Here is a 22,044-nt window from a genome sequence, read left to right as displayed (position 1 = left end):
AATAATAAAAAAGCAGGATAACACTGAAGCTCTACGTAACTTAGCATCGAAGTTAAAACTCAATAATAAAAAAGCAGGATAACACTGAAGCTCTGTGTAACTTAGCATCGAAGATAAAATTCAATATAAAAAAGCAGGATAACACTGAAGCTCTACGTAACTTAGCATCGAAGTTAAAACTCAATAATAAAAAGGGCAGAATAAAACTTAAACACTAGGTTTAGAACGTAAGATTATGATATATAAACATTAACATATAGAACGCATTATTTGTGATGCAGGGTTTGTATCATGTCTTCATCATACAGTCTTATAAGTATGGAAAACCGTAGTTTAATTGGTCTTCATTCTTCTTCTTTTTTGCCGCTTGTGTGTGTGTGGGGGGGGGGGGGGAAGCTATCGTTATTTGTTTTTGTTTACTCTTTACCATTAAGTTCTAGTCATAAGAAATAATGTGTTTGTAGCTGTTCATCCTGTGTGTCACGGACAAAATATTATATATATATTTATTTTTTTGTTACACTGTTTTTAAGGAATGCTTGTATTACGAAATGTAACACTACATTTTCTAACTCTGAAGGCGCATTCTTTATATAGTTTTTCCATATGTTATTGTATGCTTCAAAATGAATTTCGCGCAAAGCTACACGAGGGCTATCTGCGCTAGCCATCCTTAATTTAGCAGTGTAAGACTAGTGGGAAGGCAGTTAGTCATCACCACCCACGGCTAACTCTTGGGCCACTCTTTTACCAACGAATAGTGGGATTGACCTTCACATTATAACGCCCCCACGGCTGAAAGGGCGAGCATGTTTGGTGTGACGGGGAACTGAACCCGCGACCCGAAGATTGCGAGTCTAGCGCCCTAACCACCTGGCCATGCAGGGTCGTACACCATAATCTTCTCCTCCATTTTATAGAAATAGTTATAAATAACTTACGAACCTTTGTCTAATAAAAATGGCTCAACAAAGTAGCTGTTTGCTTCACATTGAAGTCAAGTTACAAAGTAACATTTACGTTCTCAAGTGAAAACTTTACTTGTTAAAATTAGGATCGCGCTTATTCTAGAATACCAGAATCATGAACGCCACGAAAACGCATTTCGCGCTTTGGGACTTAGTTGCTATAAGTCTGACTAACAGTCTAATCGTACTATTTGGTCAGACAAGAGTACCCAAGAATTGTCGTTAGGTGTCGTTGGCTAGCTACTTTCCTTCTAGAGGATCAGTTCATATTCCTTGTGTTGTAGCCTTGAGTGAAAAGTCTAAAACAAACACTTACCATTTCGAAGTAGTAGTTTTGAGATATTCATATACATGTGTAGTTAAAGGCTTTCTGTGTTGTTATTCACGTGTATAAATAAACTTGTTGCAGATAGGTAAAAACTGAATAATAATTCATATTGTTAATGCTTCCTTGCGTCTTATTCTGTATTTGAATAATTATGGTATCCTCACTGAGATTATCAGTGAAGTATTTGCTTTACATTGTGAACTTCGCTTTTCTAATTCTCACGAAGAAGATCCATTTGTTTATTAGTGATGCTTTACTGCTCAGAAACAAAGTTGTCTTTGTACTTCAGGTGTTATAACAATCATCTTCAATGACAACAAAGGAAAGAACTTTTACGGTACAGTTCCAGCATGTTTTCTCATAGCTCTGTCAAGCTGGAAAACCAGTGTTACGACAGCGGATCATGTCTGTTCGTGACAACTCTGGTCTTTTCTACGCGCCCTCTATTCTTGTATATAAATGCGCCAGATAAAGCGAAATTAATTAATCGGAATATAATTGTAGACAGACCGAGACGGACAATTTAGTCAAGCGCGGTAGTGGCCGTAAGTAAAGTACGTGAATCGTTCGTTGTGAATTATAGCGTGTATTTAAGTTAAAGTAACTGTGGAAATTAAGTGTATTGCAAAGTTGAATTGAGAAAGAATAAACTAGTTGTATTTAAGAAAAGACTTGTATCGTTGAAGTTTCTCGGAAAGAATTTCTACAAAAAATTAACAAACGAACACAGACGTAACACCGGGTTCCATTATTGGCCAAGAAAACCCTGTGGCAGGTCTACACGAGAAAAAGTAAACTATTAAGTATTGTGTAGTTAATTAAACGACGGCCTGTCAAGACGTTTTGTTCAGGCTTCTTGATCCAGAATAGACTGGCAGACGCGTTACAGATAAAGTTTTAATTGAATTGGTTTAGAGCAACGCTTTAGGCGTAATTGTTGCCTGTCTATGACAGGAATGAGAGCAAAGCGAATGATGCAAACGGGAAGAGGTTGCTGCTGCTCACTAGGCAGTGATTAGAGTAGTTGATATCAATTGTTTGGGATAGCACTGAGGAGAGAAGTCCATTTATAGGTACTGTCTGAATTCTATTTTCATCTTCTCTTTCAGAATCGCAGTCGTACATCAGTTCTTTGAAGTGTTTGCGTAAGGTTTTGATATGATCATGCACGTAATATTTTTATAACTGACAAAAATAAATGAATCGTATCAATAGAATCTAATTTCATTTTACTCAACGACAAGAATATTGCGCATATGTTAAAGGAAACATGTGATTGGTGCTGTGAAGGATGCATTGCGTAGAAACTTCGGGAGAACGTTTTCATTTTTATATTAATCAAAGAATGGGAGTCAATAGGACCATACAAACCTCAAAGATGAATTCATTAAGATGCGGAGTAGAATTATTGAAACGTCATCGATGCTCGAAAGTTACACCTGTTACCACGAAAGTGTGGCATTGTGCCCATAAACCAAATCTTCTTGATTTTAACGGGTATCGGCTATTGTGGCCAACTGCAAATCAAAGGAGTTGGTTAAGTTTCAGAGTCGGTTAACAAAATACTCCTTTTAATTGTCTGCGGATTATGATGCGCTTTTTTTTTCCTTTTTGTTTTTTCTTGGAGACGTAATGTTTAATAAATAAACAAGAACAAGAAGACTGTTAAGCCTGCAGTTATATTCGTCTATTCTACATTTATATAACAAAAAAAAAAAAGAATCGAATTCGAGCGACTCAACACCTGGTGCATCACCAATGAGCTTTTGATTTGCTGAAAATAACTCTTTTATAATAGAGAACAGTAAATCTAAAACCACTTAAGACTGATAGACTGGAAAAACTTGCTCGGGAAGTGGGATCGATTAAACCCTGCACTTGTCAGATAGAGTTTATTTTTATTAGATGTCCGCTGTCAGACCAACGAAAACCAACTGCAAGCACACGGTTCAAAGAGGAAACAGCATTGAAAATATAAACGGTAGATCAATTATTAAAAAAAAACATAAAAAAGGAGAACAAACTTGCCTAGGTTTTGCCATGCATTACCCACTGTTTGTGACGTTGAATAGCATTCATCTCTGTGCTATTTTTAAAAGCAACCACTACAGGCAGCTATGCATCGTCACGAAAGCTTGAAACCTTCTCCAATGACAAACACAGGCTGAGTAACTTTCTTAATAACACTAAGTATTATTTCAAAACTCGTTTCCAATAAACAGTAATTTTATTGATGTTATTAGTGTACGTTCTGTTCCGTCTTCGTATCTTACGTTTAATTTGCTGTATTCTGGTACGAAATGATTTAGATAAGTACTTCTATATAACGTAAGAAAATATTAATATTGAAACTAGTATGATTCCCGCTACAATCAGAAGACTATCCGTAAGCGACATTGATAATAAATGTTTATTTCAGCTTTGTTCACAAAATTTGTCATATTTATCAGAACAAATTGTAAGATACGATTAATCTGAAATATCAAACAAGTATCATCACCCTGAAATTATATAACCCTTCCCACCCAGTGAAATATGGTAGAGGTATTTGTAGATGTTACATGAGATCAACAAGACCAGGTTCGTAAAGAAGTTATTTGAGCACAACCCGGAGGTTCAAGACCAGTAGTCTTTTTTTTTTTTTGTAGGGGAAGTTTCTGTTTTTAATAACTGTTTATTGTGTTATGATTTTAACGTTGTATTCCTTTTAATTATAAATAAATCAAAACGTCGCTTTGAACTCTATCGCTCCCTACTGGGCAAAATGTTATTTTGAACCCCAGTGCTTCCTAATGTGCTCACATAGATATTACCATGGCTGGTTCCCCGTCTGAAGTTAATTATTATGACGTCAGAAAGCCTCATGAAATGTGTGGTGTATTTAGTCCATCTCATAACCGTATTTTGACAAAGTTCATTTAAGCCAACTATTACACTGAACTTTAATGCCCACTATTGTCCTCTCACAGAGACTACCGTAGATGGCCCATGTTGGCAAAGTAATCAGTATGATCTCAGAAAGCCTCATGAAATGTTTGGTACTTTTATCTATCCACTAACCGCATTTTCAAAATATTTACTTACGTCAAGTGTCACATTGAACATTAGCGTCCCCTAGTATGGCCTCATAGTATTGACTCTGCGTGGCTCTACTTCTAAAATTAATTATCATGACTTCAGAAAACTTCATGGAAAATGCAGTTTTGTTCCCGCGGTAAATATATTTATTTAACACACCCTACTCAAAGTTAGGGATGGCTCTGTGCAGATAGCCGTTGTGTAGTTTTGTATTTAAAACATATAAACATCACAGTTCGAAAGAACGAAATATGTTATGTAACACTATATATATACCTAGAATAGTGGCTATAAAATACAGTCAAGTTATGAGAATTAGCGATTCAAGATGTTCTTGAAATGCTGTAACATTGAGTATTAAATATTTTGATTGGTTGGCACAGATTGTGCAATCAATGATACATCTTCATGTTCATGGTTATAACGTCTGCGTCTCTTCTTATTTTTTGAAATAAGATTAACACTTATCTGATAAAAAAAAGAAAAAACTAAATTGGACGTTTTCGTCCAAACAATCTTTTATCTTTCTTTCAAGTTGACGTAATTACTTGGCAATAACTTGACAGAGTTTGTTCAACTTTTCTACGGACATTATGCTTGGCGAAGCGCATCCTAGTGGACAAGCTCATTAGTCTCACACAACTCTATTGGCATGTAGGCTTAGACAAAGTGAAGACTGCGGTAACATTGACGTCTAATTCCAACTCTTCACTTTAACCCCTCTTTATTTTTTTTTCTTCGTTCGCCAGCGGATTAAATGGGAAATACACATTCAATCCATAGAAACAACTAATGTTTTATGTATTGATAAATAGCATAATGTAATATAATACCAATAGAAAATCTATTCCTATGGAAAACGGAAATTATGTTTAATATTTGATAGATGAGGAGTGTTCCACTCAATACAGCAACTATTCACAGAGTTCGACATTCGCTGTAAGTTTCACTATTGTTCATGTGCAGTGTTGTGTGGTCGCTTAGGTTCGGCATCATTTCGTCTGGCGGAAGAACATCACTGACGAAACCACAGAAAATAAGCTACAGTGAAGCGTCATTGATCAACATAAAGTAAGGAGAAAATGTTACCCTATCATTCCGCCAGGAAGTCTGCTTTATGTCAGTTATACTTTCTGATAAATTATCAAGCAGACTCGAGCTGAATTTATAGTAAATTAGCTTGTCGGTTTACCGATAACTAACTCCTGCGGATATGAATCTTCTAAGATTAAATGTTTCGACCATTATTTAAAACATTGTAATCTATTATAGTCGGTAAAATCGAAGCTAGACAGCTTATTTGTTTTAAAAATAGTTAGTTATATTTTTGTAGAGATTTGTTAATGAATACATTGATATAAAATAAACCTTCCATATGTCACTAGTTATCAGACCATCTTATAATAGAAAACAAAGTGGGATGTCATCTTTGGCTGATAACATTGGTATTTTTGGATGACCTTTTCTTTCTATAACATCTCCAACTTACACTTTCTGTAAGTTGATCATATCGTGTCCACGAGCTCTCGTTGCTTCAGATGCAGAACGAAAACGACATTCCTCATTAAAATCACTCTACATGTTTCACTGATTTCCCGCGTTTTTTAGGACTGTAATTGCAAATACAGAACACTCCAATATATAACCTACAGATACATGACGTAATACATACTTACATCAAATTTACACATTAAAATCATTCCATTACCACAAAAGATCACATCACTTATTAACAATCTTGACTGAATGGATCTTAACCCTTATTTAATACTATTTATTAGGTATTTAGTTATTTCTGACGATTATTTAACAGCCATGGCTTGTATAATGGCATTCTTTATGAACATTGCTTTTATGGTGGTGTTAATCTATACTTCAAATTTCTTGTGATCTGTCTTATGAAAATACTACCGTATGTATATTCAATTTTGTATACTTCAGTTATAACTGTTTGTAATTACAGTTCCTGAAGAGGTCCGGAAACCGTTGAAACACGTAGAATGGTTTCAGCGAGGACAAGGATCAGTATCAATAAAAATGGTTATAATTGTGTGAAGTCTGCGTTCTTTATTGTTTTTAACACATTTACACGAGAAAGAAAGTGCAATATAAAAAAAAAGTGCTGACAGCTTTAAAGTCATTACTAGAAACTGTTTTTACAAAGATTAACTTATAACAAGTTGGAAGAATTCATTTTTACTCGTGTTGGTAGAACTTGAACTCATCTTCTCATTCCTCAATCAGCACTGACTCCAGAAATGGGTTTGTCTTGCTAATTTTGTTGCCCTTATGATGATATTAGTAGTTTCAGGAAAAGGGTGCTTTATCAGAAACTTTAATTCAAATTTAGCTGGATGTTACTTGCTGACGAAAGAAAACAAAAACGCCAAATAAACATGACAGGCATTAGTCGTAGGAATATTATATGTGTATGAAAGACTCAACCATGAAAACCAAAATTAACCTAATTAAGAATTATTATATTCTTTATAAGGCGCTGAAGTTAGGAAAAATCATAATTATCAAGCTTAATCATGACCGTTAGTCCTATAGTGCACTACAGATGTTTAAAAACTGAAACATTAATGTGTATGTTTAAAGTTACTTTCATAATGGAAGAAGTGGACGAAAATTATTGGGTTGATGTACCTGATACATAGATTAAGTGTTAGGACAAAGTCAAAAATTTGATTTCAGGCTGCTTTCAAAGAACAGTGGAAGGTAAATCACATGTGAAATATCAATTTTATTGATCTTCATACTTAATACAACAGAAACTCGGTGGAAGTGCTTGAGTTTAGCAAACAGTTAATATTTTATGTGTCCCCCTTTTGCATTAATAACTGCAGACAGTCTTTCGGGTATTGTTGCATCATGTTTAACTAAAGTGTCCGTTGGGATTTTACTCCAAATGTCTCTAATACACTCCCTTGGACCCGGCGGTTAGGGCGCTCGACTCGTAATCTGAGGGTTGCGGGTTCGAATCCCCGTCACACCAAACATGCTCGCCCTTTCAGCCGTGGGGCGCTATAATGTGACGGTCAATTCCACTATTCGTTGGAAAAGAGCAGCCCAAGAGTTGGCGGTGGGTGGTGATGACTAGCTGCCTTCCCTCTAGTCTTACACTGCTAAATTAGGGACGGCTAGTGTAGATAGCCCTCGTGTAGCTTTGCGCGAAATTCAAAACAAACAAACAAAATACACTCCCATGAAGCTTCTTTGGAAGTAACTTTTTATTTTTCAAGTTTTTGATCTATCAAATCCCAGATCAAATTAAATGAGGGAGGGACGTCTAATAAAAACATCTACAAGTTGAATGAGGTCATATGTAATGATACAAAACATGTTGATCTGCTGATTGAGAGGTATCTGGAGGGGAAGAAAAAAATCTGGCACTATAAAGTTATGAAATGACTTGCCCAAAGTCCCGATACTAGTTCTATTCAAAGTATGGGGCAATAGATGAAAGTAATGTTGCCAAAGAGAAGCCAGCTAATTTACGATAACTCTGAAAGATTGTAAAGCAAAAGCGAAAGGAAATAACAGTTTACAGTCTCAAGAAACTGCCAAACAGCCACACATAACTGGTTGACGTCGCCATGCAAATGTAGGGCCTATTAAATATAGATTATTCAACTTATTTTCCAAAATTAACTTTTTATGCCTATTATGGTAACGCTGAGCATAAACATAATGTGAACTAAAACAACAGTTTTATTTTCAAGCATTTAATGGATTTTGGTTTGTTTGAAGTTAAGCATAAAGCTACACAAAGGGCTAACTTTGCTATGTCCACCACGGGTGTCAAAACCCGGTTTCTAGCGTTGTATCTCCGCCGATATACCATTGTGTCACTGGGGAGTCATTTAATGGAACTTAAGCGTTGATACATTGGATACAGAATTGTGACCAGTAATGTACAAGCATTCACAGTATAAATAAAATAACAACTCTAGTCGTACCAGGTCACATTTTTCTATTGTACTTGAATTCATAGTTTACACTTACTACACCAGTACATGCGCGGATGTGCATTTCTTTAAGCATGATGTCTTGTGTATAGCAGCTTCATTGTGGTATATTGGGTGATAAGGTATTTCACCGGGGGTTATTTTTTGTTGTTGTTGTTTTTACACGGTTGCTGGCGTCTAACACCGAGTTCTAAGCACATTCTTAGTTTTTTGTCGTTGTTTTCTGATGCAGTGATTTCGATCACAGGTGACAGTCTTGATTTTTTCTTTCTACACGAGGTTCTATCATTTGTTTCCCATATTGACATAACCTTTGAGACTTTTGACCCAGACGCATCAATTACCCATGCAGTCTTGTTTACAGATACATCTGTCAGGTAACAATTTTCTATTATTTTACTTTTGACGTTTCTTAGAACCTTCGTGGAAAGGATGATATTCTGAATTGGAGTGTAACAAAGTAAAGTTAAAAAACACGAAAAAAAAAAGGTAAATCATATTAAAAGGAAACAGTGAATTCCTAGCGTTAACTACAGGTGAACCTGTCTTCATCAGGTTCGTAGACTGAATGCACAAACTACGATATTTGAGAATGAGGTCACGTGTGATTTAAATACATGTTCGTTTTGGAAGTTTCTCCATTTATAAAACCCATTAAAACTAGCAGATGCTTCATTGTTTTGGTCAGTATTTGACTGTACATATGTATGTGTTGATGTGGGTGCGTGCTTCTGTAGATCAACTATTTTCGACACTACTTGTACTGAATATTTGAAAATACAATAATAAATAAATTTTAGAGAACAGCGTTATAAGATTAGATTTTTTTTTACTGTAGAATTTAGGACTGGTTTATGTTATTCAGTATTTGTCGTTATATTGATTAAGATTAAAACTCGGTAAAAGTACACATATATAAATATCGTGTTTCTATTTCGAATAGGTATCTCCACCTGGAAAACATGTTCAACCTCTGATTATCTGGTGTCAGTCTTAGTATTATTATAAAGAGCACATTTATAAATACAGTAGCTAGATTGTTTTCAGTGTTCACCAAACTGTCTTGAAGCCCTGCCTACCTTAACAAGAATACAAATGTTTAAGCTGTAGAAGTATAAGTCAGCAAGACCGCAAAATGCAATGTATATCGGTAAGGCTTCGGGATTTTGCTACTTAAAGTTCATGTATTTAAATGTATTTGTGAAATGTGTAACAAAATAACGCCGATGCACAAGTAAAATTTGATACATTTACTCCAATTTGGTTATTGAAGAGAAGAAAGTATCATAAAGACCGCATGGATCTGCCTTTTTAATTCCCATTAATCAACATAAATTCGCTGAACCAATGCACTAATTACATGAAACTTCCCTCCACATTTTGGTTAGGGCACTCGACTCATAACATGCTCGCCCTTTCAGCCGCGGGGGCGTTATTATGTGATGGTCAATCCCATTTTTTGTTCGTAAAAGAGAGCCCAAGAGTTGGCGGTAGGTGGTGTTGACTAGCTGCCTTCCTTCTAGTCTATAACTGCTAAATTAGGGACGGCTAGCGCAGATAACCCTCCATATTCTTTTTGAAAATGGAACTATTATAATCAATAGTTACACAGTATTTAGATGTTTATTAGAGCACCACAATAAACCATAAAAAAAAGACTTGTTCATAGAACATTCTACAGGCACAATTAAGCTCTGGGTGAAGTTTTCATAGAAAACAAACTTTCGAAATAGGAACTAAACTATTGTGCTTTTCTTAAAAGTGTGAAAACATTTTTTTTTCTTCTTCACGAGCAAACTGCTCGTTCTAAGACTATCTTCACAAAACATCAAGGAGAATTTAAAATAAAGACTATATAAGTAGATATCTTTCGTCTCGGAGACATCTCTAATTCAACAGTTTGTGATTGATTGCTTCACTTCCTCAACCATGGATTTCTTCGGTGAGCGAAAAATAGCACTTTAAACCAAGTATTATTGATTACACAGTCACTGACGTAACGTAGGTTCGAATTCCTATCGAAATCCAATATCCATTAAAATTTCGAAACGGAAATCGTAGTATGCTTTTGATTGGACAAACAGCGGTAAATGTTCAGAAAATGTACTTTCTCTCTTTTTCTTTTCTGCTTTTAGTGAACATTCGTTCATTCTTTTGAAACAATATGTTATTCATTAAGAAATAAACCATTGTTTCGCCCCACCCCCAAATGTCTATTAAAATAAAAATTTTAATCAAAACTGTCGTCGATGGCTGTAATTGTTTTTGGACACATTATAGGAGTCATACAACACATGTGACTTTATGTTACTCTCTGAACAATCTTACATATAGATATTGATTAGATTTTTTATTACCTTTTTATTAGCAATTAAAACGTAGTTTTAACTTTACCCTAGCCCAATCCGGAAAGGCCTAGTAATTTGTTGACGGATACTTAGCTAATTCCATTGAAGATGGTTTTAGAAAAATATAAGGTTATTACTGTGTGGAATATAACGTTCATAGAATGAGAAACTCTCAACCATATATATATATATATATGCAAACTTCTCCTAATGTGTACATAGTGGGCTCTAGAGATTTGTGTTCATGAGGTTGGCTTGTACGGCCACGCCGCCATCAAAATCACAACCACTATAAGGAAGAAATGTGAAGGACCAGATTACAGTTTCTTAAACATCGGAATGTCAGCTTATGGAGCTCATGTGTATCCAGGGATTTTCTCTGAGATTTCAGCCACATCTTGTAAGGATATTCGAAGTTTATTTCAAATTTTTTTCTGCATAATAAAAAGTAATAAAGAGCCTTATTATGTTATTTTATACGTGAATCTAATGTGTTTTCAAAATTTCTAACGACTCTCTAGTTTACTCTGTAAATATTAATAAAGTTATGACGACAACTAAAGATTACGTGATTGTGATAATACACAGATACACTCAGATGTGTTGGTGAAAATATGAGGTTGCATTTGGATTTTCTTTGTTCTTATGCCAAAGCTTGAGTGAAAATAGTGGCTAAAACTACAAAAAGAACTACCGTAACATAACATAATCAAAAACTAACGTTTTAGTTTTTACTATGATCTCGGATCAAGGATGGACAATTTGTTCTTTTTTATTATTTAAGTGTAAACTTGGTATTTTTTAACTTGTCTTCGTGTGTTTGAATTCTCATAACCTTCGTCACATTTGAAGGAAAAGTTTCTTCTACGTTCCTGGAAAATTCAACAAATACGGCATCATATTCTCGATTGCTGTACAAGATGAATTTACCATTTAGTAGTGTTTGGAAAGTTTCTTTTGTTGGAATGTCATCAGTCTGTCGATCACGTATAATTTGGTTCAAATGTGATCCTTTTAACAAAAGTCTCATTAGATTAGTTTTGTTGGACTATATGTTGTTTAGTACGAAGTTTGTTTGCTACAGAAATATCACTGCTACTGTAGCAATATTGCTTTTGTCAACTTCTGTTATAGTTGTTTAACGTTGTAGAACTATTGATGGTGATAGTTCGTGAATGAAGCTATGGAGCATAAAGAACCCACATGGATAGAATTCAGAGTACCTCGATTTGTACCATACTAGACGAAGTTCGCTGCCAGCCTTGTAATTCGTTCTGGCCGTTGACGTATGACATGCATTAAGTTGTATTCTCGACGTCTGTTTCGAAGACCGTGCACTTAGAACTTACCAGTAAACTTTTAATGATTTTTCTTTTTCACTCTCGTATTCCTATTTTGTTTTTGAAAGTCTAATTAGCGATTATTAACGATGTATTTTTTCGCTAGCTACTTTAGACTTCACGTGCACGTGATTAAAATTTTACAGCACAAAGCAGCAACATGTATATGCAACATCGTTTTTCTACTGATTCAGAGTTGTTGTTTCTGTTTGTTTGAAATTAAGCACGAAGCTTCAGAATGGGTAATATGTGCTCTGCCTACCACAGGTATCGAAACCCGGTTTCCAGAGATGTAAGTCTGCAGACATTTCGCTGTGCCACTGGGGGGCTGTTTTGTAGTATCTTGACCTTTACATCGTCAAGACTAAAATTAAAACTTTAGTTTTTATAAACGGGCTGCCACTGAGTTACAGACACACGAAGATATTTCATGTTTAAAACCTCAGCTAAATATATTTTTTTTATATCTTTCGTGACGTATTATGCATGGCTGGTCTTAGCGTTTACTTTTGGCCGACTGAAAATAAGACGTACCTAACGTAATTACCTCTAAAGTTTACCGAAACACAGTTCTTCTAAACGTTTTTGTATTGTGGTAAGTTTGGTTTGAACTTCGCGAAAAGCTATACGACGGTTATCTGCTCTCGCTGTCCCTAATTTAGCAGTGATAAATTAGAGGGAAGGCTTTAGTCAACACAACCCACCGCCAACCGTTGGGCTATTCTTTTGCCAACGGCTAATTGGATTGACCGTTACGTTATAACGCCCCCACGGTTGAAAGGGCAAGTATGTTCGGTGACGGAAGTTCGAATCTGCGACCTAACCACCGGGCCATGTCAGACCCATTCTGATAAGAATTATATTTTAATGCATGACAATCAGCGAGCAAAATCGGGGGTTATTTCTGACTGAAAAACGTTTAATTGACAAATAGAAGTTCGCCAGTTTCACAGTTCAACAGACATTACATGTAACTTTGACCTTTTGTCTGTCAAAGAATTCTCTAGCTAGTAATATCAAAGCTAATATATGATGTAATGAGTAGGGCAAGTATGTGATTGGTTACTTTATTAGGGTGATGCAAACAGTTGATAAAGCTAAATAAGAAACTCAACCAGGTGGCAGTGATGTTAAGTTATTTCAACGTTTTTGACAATTAAACCCTTGTTCAGACATAACAAATCGTAAAAAAAAATTTTTCTTGAACGTTCTATATGACAATAAAATAAAATTGTGCTAGAATTCGAAACACGAATAATACAATGTAGTATAACGATGATTGGTTATATCATTGTTGGAAAGGAAAAGTAAAACAAAATCAATGTAAAGTGGGACTAAAATTGAATGTATAAAAAATGTAAAATTTCTGTGTAGCTAAATTCTCTCTATGTATATAATAAATAGCAATTGGCATATATATGTGTCATGATATAAAAGACTGTTTAGTTTAGATATTATTAATTTATTTTGTGAGTGAATATTTTATAATTGTTTAGTTTTTGTTATAATAAGAGTTAAAAGCAGACGATTGTAAGAAGTTATGCTTATAATTCATTGATGTTGAGACTATTGAACGTCGCGTGCAATACATTGACGTCGAGAATATAGAGATTTGTAGAAGGCCAGACGATAAAGTGATAGATATAAATAGTGTGAGACGAGCGAAAACAGCAGACAGACAATAGCAGAAGATAGTAAAGTTACTGGCAGGAAAAGTTCGGCGTGAAGTGATAGGCCTAACGATTAACATAGGTCTAACGTTTAATATGTTAGAGTAAGACTAACAGTAGAAAAGGAGATAAGAAAAACAATTTATTCCGTCAATGCGTAGTTCTAAAGTAATTGAATCAGTCTGAGTGCACTTTGACAAAAGAACAGAGGATATTTTGAAGAAAGAAGACCAAACGATTACCGTAACTCGCGCCACAACTGTAAGTGAATCACACACAGAATACTAGTGCGATAGTACTAGACAAGGTAGTTCGGCTTGTCAACTTTAATTCTAAAGTAATTGAATAAGCCTAAGTGGATTTTTGACAAGAAGAAGAGAATCATATATAAATAGTGTTTAAGATATGCCAGTAATCTCTATAATATGAAGAATCTGTTGTGCTCCGTTTAACTTGTTCCGAATATATATATTATTTTAAAACAAGTAAAGTGTGTGCTGTTTACTCATCGTTGAACTTATCATTAACAAGTCACAGACACCTACTGTTGAAGAATCCTAAGCCCAACAACAACACAGTACATATTTATACTATTAATAAGTATAAGCCTTTTATTTTGACAATTCGCAAAAAGAATATATATTTTAACTTATGACAATATGCCAAGTCTAAGACACAACCCCACAATAAGCACGTATAAAATTTTATTAGTACAAAAGCAGCCTTTTCAAATAAAACGTACGTCTAAAACATCGCTTTAAATAAACCTTCGTGTCTTCTATGAATATGTGTAATAAATTTAGTGTCATGTGTATTGATTTTTTTTTTACTTCTTTACTTCATACTTAATATAGGTGTTGAGGCGTGTAAGATGCTTTTTGCTCGAACATTCTGTTATGGTTTAATGCACTTTCCTTGCGATCCCTATTATGAACCACTATCGTGACTCATGATACTACGCACATTTGCTATGTGTGTTAATTCTCAACCAATCTTAATTTTCGAGTTATTTAGCATTTTGAAAAGAAATACTTGTTTGAAATTTTTTCGCATATAGCCATTCCTAATTTCTCAATTAATGACCTAGAACGAAGGTATCTATTCAACAGTACCTACCGCCAATTCTTGAGCTGCTCTCTAAGTGAATAGTGGGATTTTCGTACACCCGAATCCAACGAGCGAAGTATGAGCTTGTGGTAACAGGACGCGAACCACGAATTCTCGAATTCACAGTTCGGATACATCAACTGCTAGGCCACGTTCAGTCAAGGGCTGCTTGAAAAGATGTCTGTCTATTGTCAATACTTACAGGTAAAAATAAAACGTCTAGTTTGATCATTATAAACCATCAAGGTTTTAATACGGTATAACACGAAAAACGCTTTTAAGGGTTTATTATTGTGAAAAAATAATGAGCATTTATTTAATTGACACCGAACACTGCATGCACGAGACTTCTGCTGACATAATAAAATATTTGGCCCGGCTTGACTCGCACACCAAATATACTCGCCCTTTCAGCCGTGGGGGCGTTATAATGTTACGGTCAATCCCACTATTATTGTCGTGAATCTGTAGACTTACCGTTGAGCCATTGGGGGAAGGGGAGGTTTAACGAAAAAAAGTAGTAATATTCACACAGTACATACAGTTTGGTTGTGAACAAACAGACAAGAACAACAACAAACAAACATGGGTATATTAACATCTCCAAACCTTAAATGTTGGAATACAAATACTCTTAAGTTAGAAGAGTTAACACGGAACAAAGTTTTGATATGATAAGTAGGTTCAATATCTGGTTAAACTTGTCTTGTTTCTCTCCCCATTCTTTTATTTTTTTATTTTACGCCCACGTGATTCAGGTTAGGACGTTCTTTAGAGCTTAGATTATGTTTTTCGTAAATGTAGTGTATGAAGATGAAGGAAATTATTTTGCTACTGTAATACTTGTTGTACAGTGACATTTAGGTCTACTCTTTATAATTCGACATTTAAACATTCATTTACTGTGAGCCCGGCATGGCCAGGTAGGGAGGTCGACTCGCAATCTGCGGGTCGCGGGTTCGAATAACCGTCACACCAAATATGCTCGCCCTTTCAGCCGTGGGGGCGTTGTATTGTGACGGTTAATCCCACTATTCGTTGCTAAAAGAGTAGCCAAGAGTTGGCGGTGGGTAGTGATGACTAGCTGCCTTCCCTCTATAATTAGGGACGGCTAGCACAGATAGCCCTCGTGTACTTTTGCGCGAAATTCAAAACAAACAAACATTTACTGTGTGAGGTTTGTATTACTTGGCTTACTTGTAGTGATTAATCACATTGAAAAGTAATCAGAGAGGGTATGGCTTTTAGTCTTATAAGGCCAAATTTTCAGACATTGTGGGGTTTTGTTTGATTTATGTCCATCTGGGTGTTTTAAGGAAGAGTGATAAACGTCCGTTCAGTCACTCGTTTCTATATCTCCTTCCTGCTCTGACCGGGATTCTCCCGCATCTAGACTACAGCTGAATGCATTTATTTAACCATTGGTGAAAGTCAAGAAAACAAATTAAAGTTTGTGTTGTTGTTCCTTCTGACTACCGGTGTTCGTATGTACAAGAGGGACAGCATTGATCAATGACGTCATGTAAAGGAACATTACTATTGGTTAGTAGAAAAAGAGTGTGTGTACTAGTGTGTTTGAGATCCCGTGCAATAGACATCGTTCTCACCACAACACACAGAGCCACAGCGTGTTGGTTTCAGCATGCGGAGTGAAAAATCTCTGTAGCGTCGGCATATTAAATTTTAATGTAAACTTTGGTAGCTGTCTTTCTTTACCAAATGAAATGTTGTCTCTTGACAACAAATATTGTTATATACTACCGAGTGGATCAGCTGTTACGAAGTTTTTATGATGCGCCAGCTGTAGCATTAAAGAACTCTATTGTCGCACAGTAGAATACACCAACAGCTATCTATCACGTGATTCATAGTTGTTAAATACTTGTGTAATCAGATACCAGTTGATAAAGTTCTCGTCATAATCTCGCCAACTCTGGTCAGTAATGGTTGACATATTAAGAGTAGGTCGATTAACATTATGTTAAACATTGCCACGTTCAATGTCTTAAAGGTAAATACAGTAACGTGTGGAGTTTCGGAGTGTGACATCAGAGTCGAGGAGTAAGGGACTATTTACCCAATTTGTTCTGTGATAACCGACTGAACAAAGTTCAGAATGTCTTTCCCAGTGTTTAACCTCTTCTTTGTCAGCCTTGTTCTGCAGCTGACCTATTGTGGACATTCTCACAGACATCGGAGTTGGCGATTTAGGGGCTCGGAGACTACGGCCGGGTGCTGTAATCACCTACGGCATCATAAAGGTACGAGATCGGACAGGCGTTAAAATAAAAGTCGCTGGAAGAATATTTGCGTAAGACCAATTTTTAGTAAAGCTTTGGGTAAGACAAAAAGAAAGTTTGTGACGACAGAAATATCGTACGTTATACATAATGTAATTTAACGTGAGCACAGACACTTGGCATGTTGTTTTAAATATTAGATATCGTTAACAGTTCTTAGTGTGTTGATTTAGTTACAGAGCTCAGCTTATCAAAAACCGTCTCTCTATCATTAAGATCAGAAATATTATTGTTTATACTATATATATTAGTAAACTTGCCATGCTCTGTGATTTTCGCAATTCTACACAGCAAATACCAGTTTTTACATATAATGCCTGTGTAATTTGTTGGTTGTTTAAATTAGTATAGGTATAGCAACTAACAAATTAGTATAGGTATAGCAACTAACAAATTAGTATAGGTAAACAAATTAGTATAGGTAAAACAAGCCAACAAATTGGTATAGGTATAGCAACTAACAAATTGGTATAGGTATAGCAACTAACAAATTAGTATAGGTAAAACAAGCCAACAAATTGGTATAGGTAAAACAAGCCAACAAATTGGTATAGGTAAAACAAGCCAACAAATTAGTATAGGTATAGCAACTAAAAAATTGGTATAGGTATAGCAACTAAAGGAGATTAACCAGAACATATGTTTGTGTTATGATTTTAAATATGTTAAAATCCATAAATGAACCAAGGAGATTAACCAGAACATATGTTTGAGTTAAGATTTTATATATGTTAAAACCCATAAATGAACCAAAGAGATTAACCAGAACATATGTTTGTGTTAAGATTTTATATATGTTAAAACCCATAAATGAACCAAGGAGATTAACCAGAACATATGTTTGTTATGATTTTAAATATATTAAAACCCATAAATGAACGTAAAACAAGCCAACAAATTAGTATAGGTAAAACAAGCCAACAAATTGGTATAGGTAAAATAAGCTTTGGTTCATTTATGGATTTTAACATATTTAAAATCATAACTCAAACATATGTTCTGGTTAATCTCCTTGGTTCATTTATGGATTTTAACATATATAAAATCATAACACAAACACATGTTCTGGTTAATCTCCTTGGTTCATTTATGGATTTTAACATATATAAAATCATAACACAAACATATCGAACCATAGAAAATTTCTTCTCGGCCTGTAGAATAAAAGTAACACGAATAAAAAGGTTTTCTGTTTGAGTATTATATTAAGCTGCTAATATATACTTTTTCCCGTTCATCTTTGTATTAGATCTAAATACACTGATTCTGTAAGCACTTTCTTTGGGCTAATGCCATGTCTACCATTGACCGTGCATAGCAAATGCCGATTAATGTTTGTGAATTTAAGAACCTAACTTAGCTTATTTATTTATATTTGTTGAGTTGGGCTGACTTATATCATCCAAGTTGTAAGAGTTTTGAAAAACAGTTTCCTTGTCGTCACTGCAGGGGTTCAACTCCAACGAGTATCTTTTTTTACACCTTACACGTTACCTTCTTGGTAGAAATTTTAATGGTAGTCTTGTTTGTTTTCATACTTTTAGTGTTTATATTTAAGTTTTCGCACCTAAAAGAAAAGAAAAACTTTCATCTAAAGAAGTGTAATATTACTAAGTTATTTAGCTTGCAGCAACTTTTAAGAAAAGAACGTTTTACAACTTGCAGGTGCTGAATGATCTTGAAAACAACTACAATTAATATTTTTTATTTACAAAAAAAACAAAAAACTCGAATCCTTCCAAGCTGGATAAGTAGCAACGCGCCTAACAATAGCGGAATTTGATGGCCTTAGAGCTAAATTGTAGGACTTCGCATATTTAAAAAATATTTTCCCAAATCATTTTTCTTAGGCACGTTTTATCTTCTTCTTGGTTCTTATGAGTAGTCTCCCTGTGGAACAGCGGTAAGTCTGCAGACTTACAACGCCAAGATATGGGGTTGGATTCCCTACGGTAGCCACAGCAGATAGCTCAATATCGCATTGCTTCAAATCAGACAAACCACCAATTTTAGGAGTAAATTCAGTAGTGTGTCTGCTGAGGTGAGCATGCGACAGAACTAGGTAGAAAGGTTTGACTTTATTTCTTCATCTTATTGTCTGGTTCATCTTTGAACTATATTAAAGAAGATACTTCAGTTTAACTGAATAAGTCGACTTACTATCTTACATTAAAAACAATGTTCTTAACGTTTCTTATAACGTACAGTAATTAATGTTACATTAAAAAAATGTTCTTAACGTTTCTTATAACGTACAGTAATTAATGTTACTTTAAAAACAATGTTCTTAACGTTCCTTATAAAGTACAGTAATTAATGTTACATTATAAACAATGTTCTTAACGTTTCTTATAACGTACAGTAATTAATGTTACATTTAATTGGTTTTAAGCTTTTAAATATTTCTTACAGTTCACGTTTGTCTCGCTGGAGAACGTGTTCATTGTATAAACCGTGTTCATGTTGCTCACGAACCTTTTAGAATCTTTATAAATTATATAATCTAGCTTTAAAACTAGTTTTATAAAGTTAACATAATTTTGCACAAATTAGTTTTATTCTGTTGTAAAGTTAACACTTTTGTGTATAATATATCATTAGTGTTATTATAAAATGTTAACCCTTTTCAAATCCACCACTGCCTAGGTGCAAAGTAAACTTATTATTTTCTTGAATATTTTTTGTCAAATTCAGGTGAGGATCCTCAGCAAGAATTATCGTATACCACAAAAAAAGTCATAGAAAATTTTGTTGGATAAAAATATATAACTTACACATTCCATTTATTATCTACATATTTCGTTCGAAAAACAACCTAAAACTGTAATATTTAAGATTCTGATTTATTCACTACTGCGTAATTACAAATCATAAATAGTAAAATGATTAAAACAATACATATAAGTTTAGCTCGGCGATTTGGGATACACTTGGAAGACGGTCAATCCCACTATTCGATGGTAAAAGAGTAACCCAAGAGTTGGCGGTGGGTGATGATGACTAGCTGCCTTCTCTCTAGTCTTACACTGCTAAATTAGGGACGGCTAGCGCAGATAGCCCTAGTGTAGCTTTGTACGAAATTAAAAAAAAAACAATACACTTGGAAACCGTAATTATTTTCGTTACTTTACCAGGCGCCTCCCAATGGCACAGCGGTATGTCTGCGGACTTACAACGCTATAATCCGGGTTTCGATACCCATGGTGTACAGAGCACAGATAGCCCATTGTGTAGCTTTGTGCTTAACTTCAAAAAAACAAAAGATATTTACCAGACAGACTTTGTGTATTAATGTTTTAAGATACTATCACTATTGTCCATTTTGAAAGCCGTTATGGGGAAAAAGTATGGATTTTAGTAATTTTATGTTGAAGGCTTCTATCCAAGAAAGATAGACTAGGCCTATACACATTAAATGTGCTCTAAACGTCCAGCTAAACCTGAATTCTTACGAAGGAGGGCAGCACTCTAAATACGCACAACACGCAGAAACAAAAGCTCAGCCAATGATTGGTGTTACAAAAGCAATTTGAAAGAAAAATAAGAGTGGATCGGTCGTCAAACCCACAGGTTATTTTGTCAGGCCTAAATGTGGTAATAAATGTTACACACTGCCGAAAGAATATTTACATAACTATTCAAGCCCTTTTACGGGTGCTCACCTTACCAGGATATGGCCTCATAGTGTGTGTGTGTTGTATTAAAATTAAGCTTTCCGCAAGTTAACGGTACGTCTTCATGTAATATTCAAGTAGAACCGAGAAGAAAAAAAAAGAAAGAAAAGAAGAACGGAACCCGGTATCTGCTTGCACTTAGAATTTCAAAAAAGATTCGGTACTCGGTTGCGTTGAGTTCCAGAATAATTTCGCATTTTTATTGTATACTTTCAGTTAACAACTCGTAGGCAGAAGAGTTTTAGTAGACATACAAGTTTGAAAGATTCGCTTAATGGCAGAAAGTGTAGCAGAAGGTGGTGTGTGTGCTTGTAGTCAGTTCTTCACTGTCTATAGTATATAGGACTACTTATACAAAGACAGTACAAACAGTTCTCTTGGTTCCTCTAAGATAGCCCAAGAAGTTATCAAAGACATCAAGGAACTTATACTGTCATCAGTGACGTATAGAAAACTGCTTATACTGTCATCAGTGACGTGTAGAGAACTGCTTATACTGTCGTCAGTGACGTGTAGAGAACTGCTTATACTGTCGTCAGTGACGTGTAGGGAACGTGTAGATGTAAAAAGAACTTCACGTATTGTCTCCAGTAATGTAGAGACCATAACCTATTGTACTGTCTCAGTAATGTAGAGACCATAACCTATTGTACTGCCTCCAGTAATGTAGAGACCATAACCTATTGTACTGCCTCCAGTAATGTAGAGACCATAACCTATTGTACTGCCTCCAGTAATGTAGAGACCATAACCTATTGTACTGCCTCCAGTAGTGTAGAGACCATAACCTATTGTACTGCCTCCAGTAGTGTAGAGACCATAACCTATTGTACTGCCTCCAGTAGCGTAGAGACCATAACCTCTGGTACTGCCTCCAGTAGCGTAGAGACCATAACCTCTGGTACTGCCTCCAGTAGCGTAGAGACCATAACCTCTGGTACTGCCTCCAGTAGCGTAGAGACCATAACCTCTGGTGCTGCCTCCAGTAACGTAGAGACCATAACCTCTGGTACTGCCTCCAGTAACATAGAGACCATAACCTCTGGTGCTGCCTCCAGTAGCGTAGAGACCATAACCTCTGGTGCTGCCTCCAGTAGCGTAGAGGCCATAACCTCTGGTGCTGCCTCCAGTAACGTAGAGGCCATAACCTCTGGTGCTGCCTCCAGTAACGTAGAGGCCATAACCTCTGGTGCTGCCTCCAGTAACGTAGAGGCCATAACCTCTGGTGCTGCCTCCAGTAACGTAGAGGCCATAACCTCT

At 35.5% G+C, this 22,044-nt stretch overlaps 1 protein-coding gene across 3 annotated transcripts in view; it reads left to right on the top strand.

The window, feature by feature from the left end:
• The window catches only part of LOC106458671 (semaphorin-2A-like), a 224,757-nt gene that overhangs the window by 64,616 nt on the left and 138,097 nt on the right, over positions 1 to 22,044 (top strand). The window contains exon 1 of one of the 3 annotated variants that reach the window (XM_013918201.2): positions 16,418 to 17,071. The exons of the other annotated variants lie outside the window; for them this stretch is intronic. Coding sequence (XP_013773655.1) covers positions 16,927 to 17,071 — 145 coding nt within the window. The 5' untranslated portion in view covers positions 16,418 to 16,926. Of the gene's footprint in view, positions 1 to 16,417; positions 17,072 to 22,044 lie in introns of those variants that run through there. 3 annotated transcript variants of the gene reach the window in all.

The sequence above is a fragment of the Limulus polyphemus genome, unplaced genomic scaffold (assembly GCF_000517525.1).
Source record: "Limulus polyphemus unplaced genomic scaffold, Limulus_polyphemus-2.1.2 Scaffold499, whole genome shotgun sequence".
Taxonomy (NCBI): Eukaryota; Metazoa; Arthropoda; class Merostomata; order Xiphosura; family Limulidae; genus Limulus; species Limulus polyphemus.
This window is presented reverse-complemented; position numbering and strand designations above follow the sequence as displayed.